This window comes from Phascolarctos cinereus, unplaced genomic scaffold (assembly GCF_003287225.1).
Source record: "Phascolarctos cinereus isolate Bilbo 61053 unplaced genomic scaffold, phaCin_HiC Scaffold_4;HRSCAF=312, whole genome shotgun sequence".
Taxonomy (NCBI): Eukaryota; Metazoa; Chordata; class Mammalia; order Diprotodontia; family Phascolarctidae; genus Phascolarctos; species Phascolarctos cinereus.
Window position 1 is genome coordinate 187,418,964 of NW_027555847.1, and position 16,952 is coordinate 187,435,915.

General features: G+C 38.0%; 1 protein-coding gene across 1 annotated transcript in view; it reads right to left on the bottom strand.

Moving 5' to 3' along the window:
* Positions 1 to 13,895, bottom strand: part of ROR2 (receptor tyrosine kinase like orphan receptor 2) — a 319,530-nt gene extending 305,635 nt beyond the window's left edge. Inside the window, 2 exon segments of the mRNA XM_020976691.2 lie at positions 13,074 to 13,201; positions 13,203 to 13,895. Of these exon segments, the coding sequence (XP_020832350.2) occupies positions 13,074 to 13,201; positions 13,203 to 13,426 (352 nt within the window). The 5' untranslated portion in view covers positions 13,427 to 13,895.
* Positions 13,896 to 16,952: the final 3,057 nt, after the last annotated feature.

Consider the following 16,952-nt stretch of genomic DNA (forward strand, 5'->3'; position numbering starts at 1 on the left):
ATCTGGCCCACTTGTCAATACAAGTGTCATATATCCTCAGATTCCTTAACAGTCTGGCCTGGTTGTATTTTCATTACAAAGGCTCAGGTTCTTTAAGAGTCTAGCATGGTTGTCAATACAAGCCTCAAAAATGTGCAGATTCTTAAAATCTTACTCACCTCAATGAGTGTTTCAATAAACCTCATCTCTAACTGAAAGGAAGCTTGAGTTAAATTCATTACAGGCAGGACCCCCATCTCCTGCCCTTGAATTTTGAGGTTCTCAGCACCCCTAGACCTCAACAATCTTTTCAACTATGGCTTCTCTAATATCTATGAACTTACAAGTCCTTCACCCACTATCTACTTTATTCTTAGGCTGTATCATTAACAAGTAGTAGAGGTAGACTTGTTATAAAGTCTATGAAGCAAATTTCAGAAGAAAAGATAATAGGATATTTGCATTACATACTCGTGATTTTCTATAGAGAAATGACTTTAGTATCCCTCATCTCCAACCCATCTGTGAGGTTGTCAAAGAGATTTTCCTAAAATATAGCTTTGAATATGCCACTTATCTCCCACTCAATGAATTCCAGTGGCACCCTATACGTTCAGGGTCAAAAATAAACTACTCTGTTTCCCTTTTAAACTACTCAGTTTTGGTCTTTTCATAATCTGGGTCCAAGCTACTTTTTTAGACTTATTACATATCACCACACTTTTTTTACTCTACAATACAGCCAAACTGGCCTTCTTGTTATTTCCTTCTCGCTCCTGTCTTCATTCTTCTGCATCAGATGTCTGTCATCTCTCTCATAAAATGCCTAGTTTTCTTCAAAACCCAAATCAAGTACCATATTTTTAATGAAATTAATGATTTCCTCAAATGTCAGAGCTTCTACCCCAAAAAAAAGCTTCTTGTATTTACTTTGTATATATTTATATATACACACATTTTCTTCCCCAATAGAATATAAGCTCCTGGGGTCTGAGAAATGCTCTATTTTTATCTTTTTATCTTCAGTGCCTAGAACATTGCTTGGCTTAAAAAATACATTTGATTGATTGTCTAGATGATCTCTAAGGTCCCTTCCACCTCTACATCCTAGGATCCTATACCCAATATATAATAAAATCTTATCAGTTCTTTTAAAATGTCTCTCAAATCCACCTTTCCTTCATCATGTCCACTGCTTTGAACCTTACACTAAGCTCTCACTACCTCACTTTTGGATTACTGCATCTGATCATTCCCTAAGTAACATCTCTCATACTCCAATCTAACCTACTATCAACTAATGTTGGTAAAATGCCTTTCTAAAGCATTTGGGATTCAGTATAGTGAGAGGCACAGAAATAGGAATATTTAAAGAGCTTTGCAAACCTTAAAACACTACATAAATCCTATCATTGGTATTTATTGTTATTACGTAAGCCAGTGGTCATCAACATTAAGCAACGTTAGTAGCGGCCTTATCTGTTTCATTTCCTAGGTATCCTCAGAAAAAAGTGGCACGAACCCCACGATACCACATGGCTTCTAGGCTCTTTTTCTTTAGAACTCTCTCTATCTCTCTGAGTTCAAAAGGAAAGGTTCAGGGATCTGATCTGAACATATGTGTTAAAATTGTTTCAAGATAATCTCTCCTACAAAGGCTATAGAAACTGATACTGTCTCATTAAAAACATAAGTGTTCATAGAATATTGAGAAAAGAAGTATGTACTGGCAATTTCAAAAGTCAGTTGGTGAAATGGATTAATGTGAAGTATTTTTCTCAATGGAGTAATGGAGGTGTGTATGTGACAGCTTAATGGGAATCTTGGAGGAATCTGTGGGGGATATAAAGAAAAAGGGAAGGAGAAACTTCTTGTTGGAACCATTTTAACTTTGGTATTATCAATCAATCAATCAATCAAGTATTAAGTATCTACTATGTGCCCAACACTGTTCTAAAGCACTGCAGATATAAAGATAATAATGAAAGAAACAATCTTATAAAAAGAATTTGATACAGAGTCTGGCTAGTACAGTATATTTTGGAAAAGTTGTTTCCTATAATTACTGCCGAAAAGACAAAGAATAAAGGTCTACTCCAGACAAAACTTTAGAAAGATTATTGAGAGATTTTAATCAGTGTCTGGAGTAAGTTGAATGATTTGTGACTATTACCAGCAAGTAAAGGAATCATGGGCAAGGTTTATTAAACATTATGTAATGAACTATAGAGGTCCTGGGCTATTAATTAGTGACAAAGATTGTGGTTTTATTAATGACAAATAAATTATCCAAACATAATCCCTAGATTGCAATAGACTTCAAGAAGATAGCATTAAATACATAGCAATGAATCACATGGCAAGATGAGGTTGGGTGACATACAGAGACATTGCAGTGTTTTAGTCAGACTCTAGACCTTACATGGGATCACCTATGTGTCCTCACATTCTCCAGCCAGCAAGTTGGGAAAACATATGTGTGTGTGCATAACACAAATATACACATTTTACAAACATCATAGAAAAATTATTATTAACACCAAACCCAATCTCTATCTTGTTGGCTCCTGCTCAGCCTATACCAGGAAAAAAATATCTCACCCTTACTGGATTTTGGCTTCATGTGAATCCTACTCCATGTTTTTGTAGACAAACCCATATTAAATGGCCATCTAGGATTTGGGATTTTTTTTAAAAAAAAATAATAGTTTCAAATCACATAGAAATGAGAGTAAGCAAATAAAGAAATAAAACTTCCAAATGCCAGAAAACTGACTATTGCCAATAAGGGGCAAATGACTTTCTTCCCTCCACTTAGTTGGAACATGTTAGAACATCTCTCCTCCCCCCTGAGTTGGAGGTACAGATTCTCCATTCCAGGAATGGAGGAAGGAAAGTGCTGTAGACCAGTTTTGTTTATTTCACCAGCTACCCCATAGAATGCTAATTATGCCTGTTCTCATTTATGCCTGCCCCACCTTGGCTCTGACTGATTCACACTTTCATATGGTCAGCATGTCACATCTGGCCCTGTTTCTTTATCTTTGCCATCAAACGCTCTTCCCTGTCCCAGTCTTACTGGTTCTGTCAATCAGTAAGCAGTTGAGAGGGGTTAATTATTTTGCTATAATATTAACAACCAATATTAAATTAGGATAAAGGCTTTTTTTTTTCTTTATTTCCTCATTCAGGGACCAGCCCCTGTGATGGAGGCAGGGCCCAAGACAAGATTTTTGCCTTTGCCCCAAAGAGAATCTGGCTCCAAGTTGTCTACAGACCCCAACTCTTATCTCCCCTTGAAAGCCCTAGCTTACCTTTAGATCTTATTCAGATGTACCTTCAACCCTTGCCCTGAATAGAATCTGGCTCCTGTTTGTCTACAGGACCCAGGAAAACCCTTGAACCTTCAAATTTCCTAATCGACTCCCCTCATCTCCCTTTGAAAGCCTTGGGCTCCCTTTTGTCTATAGGCCCCAGAAAGGCCTTCCTTTATCTCTTTTTGAAAGTCCTAGCCCCACCTTGATTTTGTGCAGATGCCTTTCAAACTTCTGCCTTCCTGTTCCCTCCATTATCTATTTCCATTGTCTATTCAATCTCTCTGACCTCCCCAACTAGAATTCTTACCTAGACCCTTTCCCCAACCCCCTTCTCTGGCCACCCAATGTTAACTTTAGTATTTAAGATCCACCTCCGCCCTCATTCAGATGCTGAGAATCTCATGCTCAAAAGGCTGAGAACCTCTCATGCCCGCTTGTCTTTACGGTGTCACCCAGCTGAGAATCTCTCATGCTCCAAAGGCTGAGCCTTTCTCATGCCCGCCTGTCCTTATGGGCGTCACCTGGCCTCTGTGATTTATCACTAATAAACTTTTCCTCTGGCTGAAGAAGATTTGAGTCGAATTCATTCAGCAGGGCCTGGTACCGCGATCTTGGGGTCCCAGCACCCCAAAACCCCTAGACCTCTTCACCTGTAGGTCAGTCAGACAGCCTCTAAAGGACATGGCTGATAGATGAGATTGCCCTAATCTTTGAGGAACATGCTCCCCAATCTTGGGCAGGACCACACCCAAGGAGGCCTTATTTCTTTTTGAAGTATGAACAGAATCTAATCTAGGTTAATTCTTGGCCCCAAAGCAATGATCCCAAACCCTTGAACCCCTCCATTAGAGTTTAAGGTGACCAAGCTTATGTAACCAGTTATCTGGGTGGAGAGGATTCCCTTGTCCAGATTCCTGGAGGCTACTAAGTGTCATGATCAAGCCACATTCTCAGCAGGAGGAGCTGAAGAATTTTAGTCCACATCCTCATTTAAATGTCTGCCATCAGGATTGATTTCTTCTGTCAGAAGTATTCCCTTTCAAAAAAAAAATTTAAGGAATTCAGTGTCACTATTAGGTGTCTTTGATCATTGAGAGAAACTATTGACCAACAATTCATGGATTATCAGGTAGCCTAGTTAATAAATTGATTATTAATTGCCCAGAAACTCTGTCTCTCAGGTTTTTCATTCATCACACACTTATTAAGTGTGTGTCAGACACTGTTAAATGCCAAGGAAACAAATATGCATGAAACAGTCCCTGCCCTCAAGGAACTTACATTCTATTAGGAGAGACACAACATATATTTCACCACATAATCATCATAGATTTTATGCCAATTTTTTGGCCCAAAAATGCATCCATTATGTGAAGCTTTTTAAAAAAAAATTGTGCCAGTATTATTTTAAAATCATTTATTACTAAGCTGTCTTTGGTGCAAGATTAGGATGCATGGAATACTCATGAATATACATTAAAATTGAATATTGACAATGCCCATGAGCTGAGAATTGTAGGCTGGCACCTTTCAATGCAAGAAAGATAAATGGGTATCCATATGCCACTGATGAATACGTTGCTGCTTTGTTTACCTTTTAATTGGCATGATGTACAAAATTATACCATACTACAATTACGTGACAAAAGGTTATAAACAAATTTTTGAACTGAGAAAACAGGGTGAGACGATTATGCCGTGAAATACAGTGTTCAAAGATAAGTAAATATAGGAAATATATAAACCACTACATAGTGTTTGGGGGAGTAGGGCAGTAGTAACTGGGAGAATCAGCAAAGACCTCTTAAAGTAGGTAGCACTTGAGTTGAGACTAGAATGAAGCTGAGGTGAAGAGAAGGAATCCAGGCATGGAGAATGGCCTGGACAAGATACCTTCAAAGGTAGCACATGGAATGTGGTATGTAAGGAGTCAGAAGACCAACTTAGCTAGACTGCAAAATGCCTAAAAAGTAGTAATATTTTGAACCCAAAGGCTAAATGGCTAGCATTTTACCTAAAATAAGAATGAAGGGAGAGAGAGTTATGGAGCTTATATTTTGTTAACCATATCATCAAATATTTGGAAAAAAAAGGCAAGGTCCTTTCCTGGAAGCAGTATATGAAGCAACCCCTGAACCAAAACCCAAAAATTGGAACATATGGTTCTTGTCCAGATTTATTAAAAGTGTACTTTCTTTAATCATTACACTTCGAAGCTCCTTCAAAACAGGATCTGGTTGTGTTGTTGTTGTTGTTGTTGTTTTGCCTTTCTTTGTATCCCCAGAACTTAGTGTAGTGCCTAGCATATAGTTGGTGCTTAATAAATGATTATTGACTGTTAGCTTTGACTTAATTGACTGTTAATCTTTCAAATTTGATGAAGTATCTATATAAGAGAGAAAAAATGGGATTTTTGCCCTTAAGTCTTCCCTAAATTAGAAGAAATGCAGAGAGCTATGCCCTCAGAAAAAATAAACAAATCCCAAAACCAAGTAATATTATTGAGCCTCTTGTACAGTATTGACAGCCCCAAGGAGAGGAGCAATAACTTTTTAGTGAATCAACAAGCATTTATTAAGTTGCCGTCTACATGCAGTGCATTACTTTAAGTCTTGAGAATACAAAGACAGAAATGAAATAGTCTCTACATTCATGGAGCTTACTTAGAGTCTAAGCAAGAAAACAACATATAAGTAGATAAGTAGCAAAATAAAGACAAGACAATTGGCAAAGGGGAGGAACTGGAACCTGGGAAGATCTGAAGAGGTTTCATGCAGAAGATGGTAAGTGAGCTTTGAAGAAAGCTAAGAATTCTGAGAGGTGGAAGTGAGAAAAGGGTACATTTCAGGCAAAGCTATTAAGCCAGTACAAAAGCAAAGAGACCAGAGATAAAAGGTCATGACAGTGTTATAGGAATTTTTTATTTCCTTCTTATTAGACAGGGCTAGAGGCCATTCCTTCTGCAATTTTTGATTAACTAAAAGTCTATAAGCACACTTCAACAAAAGCTGTCCCATGGGATGTAAAAATTTACTTAAGACCCTTAAGTACTCCTTAGATAAAAAGACCGAGGAAGTATCTCAGCTGATCTGACTCCTTGTCAACTCCTCTATCAGACTAACTTTGAATATTCTAAGTAGAGTTTAATTTGAAAGTTGATTTAATTTACCTATTATTTGACAAAGTTAGTTTCCTTAGGGGGCATATGAGATTATGATTGTTTTATTAAGTTTGTTCAACTTTTATGACATTGAAGTAAGTGCAGGATTATGGATCTGTCTTCCCTTTAACTTTTATGTCCTCAGAAGAATGTACAAGATTGCAATATGTAAAAGAATTATGTCTCTGACACACTAATGTAATTTTGACTAAAAGAAGACCTGTGAGAGTCCTATTTGAGGTTCAGTTTTTCACTAAGGCCTTAAACTATGCTTGAGCATAACAATAAAACCTAGGTTTTTATCTCCATAGTTTCTGCATTGCCTAAATATATATTTGGCAGCAATTGCCCACCACATGAACTCAGAGAGGAGATATTTCTCCCACAACAGACAGTTTAGATAGACTGCAGAACTTGTGAAGGGGAACAAAATATCAGAATGGAAAGGAAGATTGAAGTCAGATTAGATTGTAAAGGGCTTTAAATGACAACAAGAATTTGATTTAGTACTAGAGGCAAGAGGGAGAAACTTATGCTTCTTGAGCATGGGACCAACATGATCTGTGATTAGGGATTAACTACTCAATGAAGAGTATGCAATTTACAAAAAATCCTATGGGCAAAAAATAAAGTGGAAAATATTAATCCAAGTTCAATTAATCAAGACTTCATGACAATTCCCACTCTTTGGCCACCTCCCCCAACCCACTACCACCACCATAAAAAGTCACTGATAGTGTGAGGGAAAGTACATGTTGTCCCTGATGACATCTGACAAATAAGGCTGTTTCTTCACTCATTCCAAAGGCAATAAAAGGCATAACTACCCAATGGAATTTAAAATTCTTTTTCTTTAAGTACCAGCTACTTGCAAAATTAGCTGTTTTTCTTTAGCTAAACCTTTTCCTTTGGATGTCATCATTCATTTCCCCACCCCAAACATGTAACATCAAATATGGAACCCAGTAACAATTCCTTTATTTATTTTTGAAATTAAAATTCTCAACATTGTTCCTCAATTACTTCGATTGTTTCCACCACCACTACCACCATCCATTCTGATTTTAAATAGATTATGCCCAAAATATATTCTGTAACAACTCAACCCCCTAGTTTGTACTTATTTCCAGTTTGGCATTCTACCTCACCAGATAAGTGTAGAAGAAGTAAGATTAGAAAATGAAGTAAGATTAGATCAACCCATCATAAGTAGTTTGATCAATCCATGCTACTTCCATTTTAGCTGGGAAAAACAAAAACAAAAACAGGATGACCCAAACTGCAAAACGTCTACGTCAATTAAACAATACAATAACTTAAATCTCAAGGTCATGAGTGCAAACTTAAAATGGATCTCTGAAGCCAAGCTAGTCCAACTCTATTTAGCAGATGAGGAAACTAAGGCCATGCAGTTTAAATGACTGTCTCAAGATCACACAGTTAATAAGTTTTGGAAGCAGGATTTGAAAGCAAGTCTTCAGATTCCATAGTTATTACTAAGTATGGTTAGTACCATATTTAGATGCACTGGTAAACATAATTGACTTTAAACCAAAACCAAATTTTACCGTTAAAATAAAATCAAAAATTACCATAAAAGAAAGTCAGCCCTTTCAAATCAACCACTCTTTTTAAGCACTGTTTACTAGCTATAAATCCAACAGTCCAAATAAAAGTGAATAACCAAAATTACCAAACAACACTGTCTCTAGAAAAGTTGTAAAGGCCTGGAGTTAACTGGCCTTCCAAGCTTTAAGTACTTGGGTGTCATGAGATTCCAAGAGCTAACACAATTGTTCCCAAACAGTAAATTTCCTAATAACAACTTCCTTTTACAAATTAATAAGCAGAGAAAATAAACAAGAGTAAGACTAACTTTTTTTAAAAATAGGATTATAATAAATTTACCCAACAACTACAGAGTATTTTCAACAATTCCTCTTTCCTATAACTAAACAAAACCCTATGTATCTACAAAGTTATTAACCATGTGATTAGTGACTGTGTGTATTATGTTTACTGGGGATGAAGCAAATAAATAAGAAAAGGTCTCTGCCAATAATAAACACTGGATGGGCAGTGAAATTATTTACAGTGAAAGATTATGAAGCACAGTGTCAAAAAGAATTCAAACTAATTTCTTTTCAGTGACTACAACTTTGAAACCAGTGTAATCCAGTATTAAGAAATCTTCACAGTAAATTTGACTAATTTAACTAAAAATTAGACTAATACTTAAGTCAAAAAAAAGTCTTTAAGAGTATACAGAAGATCCATTGCTCTTGATTTTATGCCTACAGGGTTGTAGGAAGTTAGTTTTGCAATTAATAATTAAATAAGTTTCTACACGAAGACAAAGTTAAATGCCATTAACATCCTGGCCTGGGGTGAAATGAATTTTAAAAGCCTACAGTGAACCAAACAGGAATAACTTAGGGTTTAACCCCCAATTTGCATTTCTGTACAATATACAATAGGAAAAGAGAAGTTAAATAATAGCATTTTTTAAATTAATAAAGTTAAGACACTGCTGAACACACAAAAAGCTGACTGAAATTTCACTTAGCAAAATTGTAGACTAAGCAGCAGACAACGAATTCACTATAAATATGCAACTCCTTAACATATTACAAATGTACCTTGGAAAATAAACCTTATCTTAGAAAAATCATGACAGTGAAAATTAAATTTCACCATTTCAGATATTCAAATGTGTACAAAAATCAGTTACCACATCTCAAGGCAGCCACAAAGACCCAATTTGTGCCAAAACATGTTTCTATAAACCATTGGCAGGGGTGTTTTTTTGAAGTAGAAACGTTGGACCGTAAGCAGGATTTCCATTTGAATTTTTCCTGTATAATTTTTGCACTACAAATTCAATCAATAAAATTTTAAAACAAGCATTTTTTGTGAAGCCCCAGAGCTATATAAACAATTACAAGTCTTTATAGTATTTAACAATGTTAAGTAAGTTTCCAGATTTTGATGACTCTTATACCCCTTATGTAAGCATTATATTTTATTCTTCACATTTAAGAATACTCCACAGCAGCTCTATAAATGACTATAGCTCTTTTGTGAGCTATGAGTATAGTTCATCCTTGTGACTATGAATAAAATGGGGGGGGGAGGAATCAGTTAACCTGAGGGAAATGAATACTCATTACTATGCCATTTTTAACAAGTGACCATTTCATCGTTGATGGTACTTTCTTTTTACTGTCACTAGTTACCACATTAAAGATTTAAAAAAAAAAAGGTCCCCAGATTAGGCAATGCATTATGGAAAATAGGAGGGCATAGAATTTTTAAAAATCAGTGAATTTCTTTGACTTAATTGAAAAATAATATGTAATGAGTATGCTGTTATGATTTCTATATGAGAAACTACATGACTATCTGCCCTTAAATCTTTTTTTCTGAAGTTTAATTAGAATATAGCATGGTCTAGGGACAATTTCATCTAGATGATTTGACGGCCATGCAGTAGCTATTATTCTCGGAAAAGGAAGGAGTTTCCTACTAATGAGTGAGCTATAGAATAAGAATTTTAGAATATTGAACATTACCTCCTTTTTTCGTATTGTTTTTTAATGTTTAACATATAATACAGGGCATTCTAGTTATAAAATACTAATAACTGACTAAATATTTTTTCATTAAAGAAAATCATCCAATCTTCATCTATTCATTTGACTTATTTTGTTTAATATGTGTAACTACTTACAATATCGTATGTTCGGAAGTTGATAGCAAACATCAGTCCAGGATGAAAAAGAAGTGAAAAAGAAACTGTGTTTAAAAATCTTTATTTTTGCCAGTTATTTTACCATTATTCCACAGCATAATGGTTACCCATTATGAACACAACTTGTATAAATGTTATCTTTTTTAAGTACAGGAATCTTGTTTATTCTCCACAAATAGATGCTTTCATTTTACTGGAAATTACTGTAGCATTTAAAATTACTTGTTTGCAGTTTTATCATTCTTGCTAAATCTCAGTTTAGGTCTCTAGATGAACCTTCCCTCCAACCTCTGCAATACAAACAAAAGGCTCAACCATGAAACCCAACAAAACGAGAAGCTGGTGCCTGCTCTTGTTAGTCTCAGCCTTTGCAAATCAATTAAGAAGTTCTGCCACAAGCCAATGTTGCCAAACTCCACACTGCAAAAACATCGTTCAGATATTACACGTAAAAAGACAACTACAGGTAACAGTGTCCCAAGCTTCAGATGACTTTCTCCACAGACACAGGGGAAAGAAAAGTTACCCGGCCGAACTCAACAATCCTGAAGAACTGCCAAATGTTTAGAGTTTTCCATTTTGATTGTATATTTCATTGAATAAGTATGAAAACAGATAAATAATGCCAAATAACTTCTGAAGTTTTTAAATCAAAGGTGGTCGGCGTAGTCGTCTAGTGAAAGCAAAGTTAAAGGTTGTTTCAGTATTTCTATTACTTTTTTTGGTAAGCAGCCTAGGCAATGAGAAAGATGAAGGAAAGAGGGAAAGGGTTGGTTTTAGTTCACGTTTAAAACTTTCAGGTAATAGACGGAGGGAGAGGAGAAAAGGAAGTGTGGGCCGTCTGCTATCAGATTAATACACAACACCAAGAAGAAAAAGGAGAAAAAAATTTTCATAGACAACTCTACCATCTTTCGAATAGGAAGACATTTCCACTTCTACTGGCTTAATAATCAACCTCTAAAAAAAAGATTACTTTTTCCCAACAATCAACCCAGTACCTCTCTCAATTGCCTGGGGCTTTGTGGGGAGAGGGAAGAATAGAGAAGGCGGAGGAAGGAAGATACCTCGGAGTTTCCTAAGATCCTTGACCAACAGCCAAAAACACCACGTAGTCTCCCATTTATGGGGTATAATTATTGGAGTTATGAAACTCTCCCCCCCTTCACACACACAGACACTTTCCCGAAGACTTGCTGGGGAAGAGACAATAAAGATAGAACCGAGCCTCCCACTCGGGAAGTGAAGCAAGTACTCGGCCTTCCTCCCAAATCTAGGAGGGAGAGAGAAAGAAAAAAAAAATAAAGGAGAGGAAAGCAGGACGATTTTTCAGTCTCCTCCCCCTCTCCACCCCCAACCAAATGGCAGAACCTGAGACCCGGAGCTGAATAACAGGAAATATAGGTATCTGTCACCTCCTGGAGAGTGGTAAATGGATTAAAGGAAACCAACAAAGGGAAGAAAAGTCCCTTTCAAATTTGCGGATCTACAAGATTAACGGGTTACTCAAGTCAGCTGCATCCCAGCGACGGCCCTCTCTAACTGCAGCATCCTCGGATCCTCCAGGGAAACTCACCAGAGAGATTAGGAGTGAGGAGAGGCAAAGCCAGACCTTCTCCCTCACTCCCATTAAAAATGAGCAAATAAAAAATAACCCCTTCAAACTCCCAGCTTTCAAAGGAAAGTGGCTCAGGCAGAACCATAATGTGCTTTCTAGAGCTGGGGCCCGAGATTAGGGCTTCCTTGACTCCCTTCCCCCGGGATTTTGAGGGAAGGTCGATGTTTCAACTTACATCATCACCGAGGTAATAAAACTTGAAAATTTAGAAACTCTTTTACCACAAACCACAGCCGATCGCTTTTGCTTCTCTTCTGGGGAGAATTGGTCCACTATTACCCCCATCACGTACTCAGCTAACCTGGGCATGAGCAGGACGTGAGCGCCCCAAGAGCAAAAAGGAGTTAATGGATTTTTACTTCCATTAGTCCGGTTTATTTAGTTCTAAAAACTAACCTGGACATTTACAGAACCAGGTCTTATAAGTTCTTGATTCCAAAGTTATTTCCCTGACCTAACTTCCATTCAGGAGGGATCAAGTAGATATAGGATTCAGAGCTGGAAGGTACTTGAGCAACACCACCATTGTTCACATAAGGAAAGAGAAAGAAGTCAAGAGACTCGCCCAAAGATTCGAATTCAAGTCTCCTTATTCCAACTTCAGATCTCCATGGCACCAAATCCACCACCCAGGAAGACCATCCGAAATCAAGACTTAATTAAACCCTAATCAGCGCCTTGAGCACAAACTCCTCCCCCCTCACTCCCATCTCGCCGACTAGCAAAACAACCCAAAGAATCTCTTCTTAGAATAATAACCGAGCTAAAGAGGGAGAGAGGAGTTCAGGGGCGGGAGAGTGAGAAGCTGTACCCAAACCCTTGTCTGTAAGTAGAAATAGCCTAAGAGACTTGCCAGAGCAGGGCTTGGGGGTGCACTGAAAAAGTCGAGACTCACTCTTACCCTGGCTCTTGCACACATTTTGACAGAGTGCCGGCCATGTTTCTTATAGGAAGTTGGGAAAAGGCTCCCTCCTTTTTCGCCCTTCAGGCAGACCGCTACGCCCCCTCCCCCCCATCAACTCTCGTTCCCCCGCGGGGGTAAAACAATTTAAAACACTAAACAGACTTTCTACAGAAAACCGAACGAGCACTGTAACATTCAAAAGGATCTCAAACATCACTAGCAATGAGCCATGCAATAACGTCGTCGGGCTTCAGGCTCTCAGCACTGTTATACAAAGAGAGAGAAAGAAACGTGCCAGATACATTGAGGAACCGACCCAGAGGAGACGCGAGAGTCCTTCTTACCTGCGGCCCCAGGCATCTGAAGAAGTGGTGGAACAGCCACCAAAAATGCCATGGCGCAGAAAGCCGCCAACTGAGGCAACAGTTTCTCAAAGCCCTGGGCCTCTCCAGCGCGGGCCATGCTGTGCTGCGTCTCCCCGCTTCGGCTGCCTGCCTGGGGCTACCAGCGCACTCTTGGCGGGGATCCTGCCCTGCCCTGCAGAACCTGGGGCACCGGCAGCTGCTGGGGCGTCTCCACCCTCACTCCAGTCACACAAAGGAGTGCCTTGTCTCTCCAACTTGCCCCTGCTTTTAGTAACTTCGGCTGCTGAAGTTGTTACAGCAGTCTGTTCCAAGGCTGTTTTGTTGCTATTCATGATGCAGATGAAGTTGTTTGGCAATAAAGACCGAGGCTGTAATTTTTTCCTGCTGCTGCTTCTGCTCCACTGGGTCGGTCATGCGATGATGGTTGGCTCTTGTTGGGAGCCACCAATCGCTTTTTTTTTCCTGCTTGTTCTTTCAAATTTAGTTGTTTTCAAGGAAACTTTTCTTCCTTTTCTCTCTAATGCATCTTCCCCAAACTTTCCCCCCAAGACCTCCAGCTCCCAGATGCTATTCTTCCAACTCCAGCGACCTTGCCACAGCCCCGTCCTGAATTGAGGACTGCAGAAGAGACACCAGGGAGGTGAAAAATCTCACGGGAGAAGAAGGGGAGGGATGGATTGAGGGCTCACTCTCACACCGCTATAGAGAAAGTGAGAAAGAAAATCCTGGATGCCGCGCCCTCTGCCGTACACCCGGCCTAAGGCATGAAAGACGCCACAACCTTAGAAGAAGTGCTATGGGGAGCAAGAGATAAGGTATTTGGAAAGGACTCTTTCTAATCCGGTCATTTGTACTAGCGGGAAAGTTGTGCGGGGGGTGGCGTGGGGGGAGACACATACTGGTGAGCTGGAGGTTACCAAAAGTTTTAGCAGTTTTTCCCCCACACCGGTGCTCTGCCGTTTAGCACCGAATGCTTTGTATTTTAAAGCAAAACTACTGCCCTTGGGCATATATTTATGAGATGGAGATGGCTCACTCCTCTAAACCCGGGCTTACCCAAAGAAAACAAAGAATTAATTAGGGGAAAGGGTTACTTCTTTCTATCTTCTTGGGGCTTCCAGTAGAAAACAGGAATAGTGCAAAGGAATTGGAGCTGTTGTTTTGAACCTTTTGTTTAGAGAATTTAAGACAGGTAACTGAATGAAAATAAAATCCAAATGCAATTATTTTAAATTTACTAAAGCTAAGGTAGACAATGGGGCCGAACTATGGAAGAAACTATGACAAATCATTTCAAAAACTTAGAAAATGAAATGAGAAAAATCATTGACCCATGAAAAATTCATGGATTTACCTCCTTCAGTCTATTGCTTTTTCCTTCCTAGGGTCCAGTAATCAAAATATTGAAAGTAATTACACAGTAACAGTAAATTCAAAGTGAATACCCCTGAGAATCTGATCCTTTGTTCTGATTTTATTTAGTCTTATCATTAAAAGTGAATTGTATAATTATACCCACTGAAGGAAGAAAACTATGTTCTCTGAAAAAGCTACAAAGCATGCAAAAGTAATTTATTTCAGCTGTGAAAAAAATTTTTGAAGGCAATTCAAACAACATGTTTTCTTGCTTATTCTTGCTTTAAAAACACAGAAGACTTTAAAGAACTTGCCCTTGGGGGACAAGAAAAAAAACACATTATTTCTTTTTCTCTTATCTTAGAGAAAATGTTTTCGAGTGCAATATTCAAACACCTCTAGAGGCAGACTAGCCTGGTGTAGTAAATGCCAGCCTTGGAGTCTGGAGGACCTTGGTTCAAGTCGTGCCTCTGTTACTTATTGACTGTAAGACTCTAGGCAAGTCTATAAGACTATTTGTTTGTTTGGAAACTTTATATCTCAGTTTCTTTTTATTTCATATAATTAATTTTAAGTTAGATAAGGGTCCAGATGACATTGGTAGAGAAAATTCTTCACTAGTGGTTTCCTATACTGATGATTTCACATGGCCAAACAAAATTAAAATAGTTCAGGTGGTTTGTCCATTAAAAGGCATGCTTAAGTTGATTGCCAGGCAATATGACACTTTACATTTTCATTTTGGCAACATTTTCAGGAAACTTCACTATCAGTAGTTTTCTGGTGTCATCTACCTATCTGGTCATTTGTGTAAGAAATGTAGAGCTTTTGTGTTTGTTGGTCATAGGGATGTCTCCATTCTCAAATTCAGGACAAGACTCCTAAGCCTTCTTTCTACTTAGATCCACTACATAAACAACTTTTCCTAAATGGAGAGGTATCATACTCAGAAAAGGTATTCAAAACTTAGCAGTTGGTAATTTATGGAGATGCTATAACCAAAATTTTAAGGGTACATATGTAATGGGGGCAGGACCAATGGGAACTCCATCCTGAGAGCTGTGCATCAAGATGTGCCTTCTACCAGCAACCCAAACTGAAAAAACTAGGAAACCTGCTTCCAGAAAGATATATAACTTGTAAATTGAAGGCCTTGCTCTCTGATTTGGGGCTAGCACCAAACTGTTTCTGTTTCCCTCACCACATGAATAAGAAAAGCCCTTTGACTGGTCAATGAGCAACTGTGAGAATATTTTCAAATGATATTAAGGTGTTTTCTTTTTCCTATCTAGCAGTATTCCAGTGCAGGGACTCTCTTACTTTTATATTTGTGTTCCTAGTACCTAGAACTGTACCTGGCATATAGTAATTACTTAATAAATGCTTGCCTGTTGATAGATTGACTTGGTGTAAGGGATTTCTCAATCCAACCTCCGACACTTCCTACTAATGTGACAATAGGTGATTTATTTTCCTCAGGCAAACAATGTTATATATGTAATTTGGTATTGAAATGGAACACCTACTAAATTAGGGCCATTCACTACTGAGGGCTCTCTGAGTTTGAGGAATTTAAAAATAAGAAAGAAGATCTGATTAATTTCTCCTATACGTTTCAGTTCCTTCATTTGGCAGCAAATGCTATTCCAAATGAGGAAATATGTGGTTAACCACCATCTGCACTAAAGAGGGGAGAATAAAGCCCATGTACAAGACTTATGTGTCGAAAATAGGTTTATTAAAGGATATTCTTTACAACTCGCTAGATCCTGGCATCAGATGCTGTGTGCCTCCAAATCTTCATCTAGGTTGGGTGATGGCATTGTAGTTTTCTGGGTTGCAATTAGAATGGCAGGTTCAAAAATATTTTCCTAGGTTTCCTTTTCTGTATATATTTCTCTTCTCTGGTATATGTTAGAAACATGCCCCCATTTTTAAGGGTTCCAGTGGTGATTAATAGAGAGCAAAATCTTTTCTGTTGACTCTATTTCCAGATCTATGCTTTGGAATTTCTGAGTGCAATTAATTCATTGAAAGGAATGAGAGTGTGAGAGTGGAATGTTTTCCTGATTTGCTTGAGGTTAGCTAACAAGGGTGATGTGGAAGATTCTATCTATAATACTAAGTGTTTTGATGCCTTTGGGGTCCAGATGGACATATCTATGAAGTTATTATAGGGAAAATAAGGGAAGATTAGTTTTAGGAATGAAAGGAAAACAAAAATTATTACTTATAGGACTTACAGATACTGACACTTATAGACAAGTGATATAGGAATGAATCTTCCTTGGGATTTCTGCCTCTCAAATTATTTAGCAAGAGCCCAAAGGTTGGCCTTGGGCTGTTCTATAAGGGTGAGGATCAAAAGTCGTTTTTAAAAGTTGCTTATAACTTTTTCTACTTGAATTCTAGATATGCAACTCTAATTTAGATTTCATGAGGAAGGGTAGTAACCTCTTAAACATGAAGAAGAGAGAAGAAAAAATTTTAGGTATTTATATA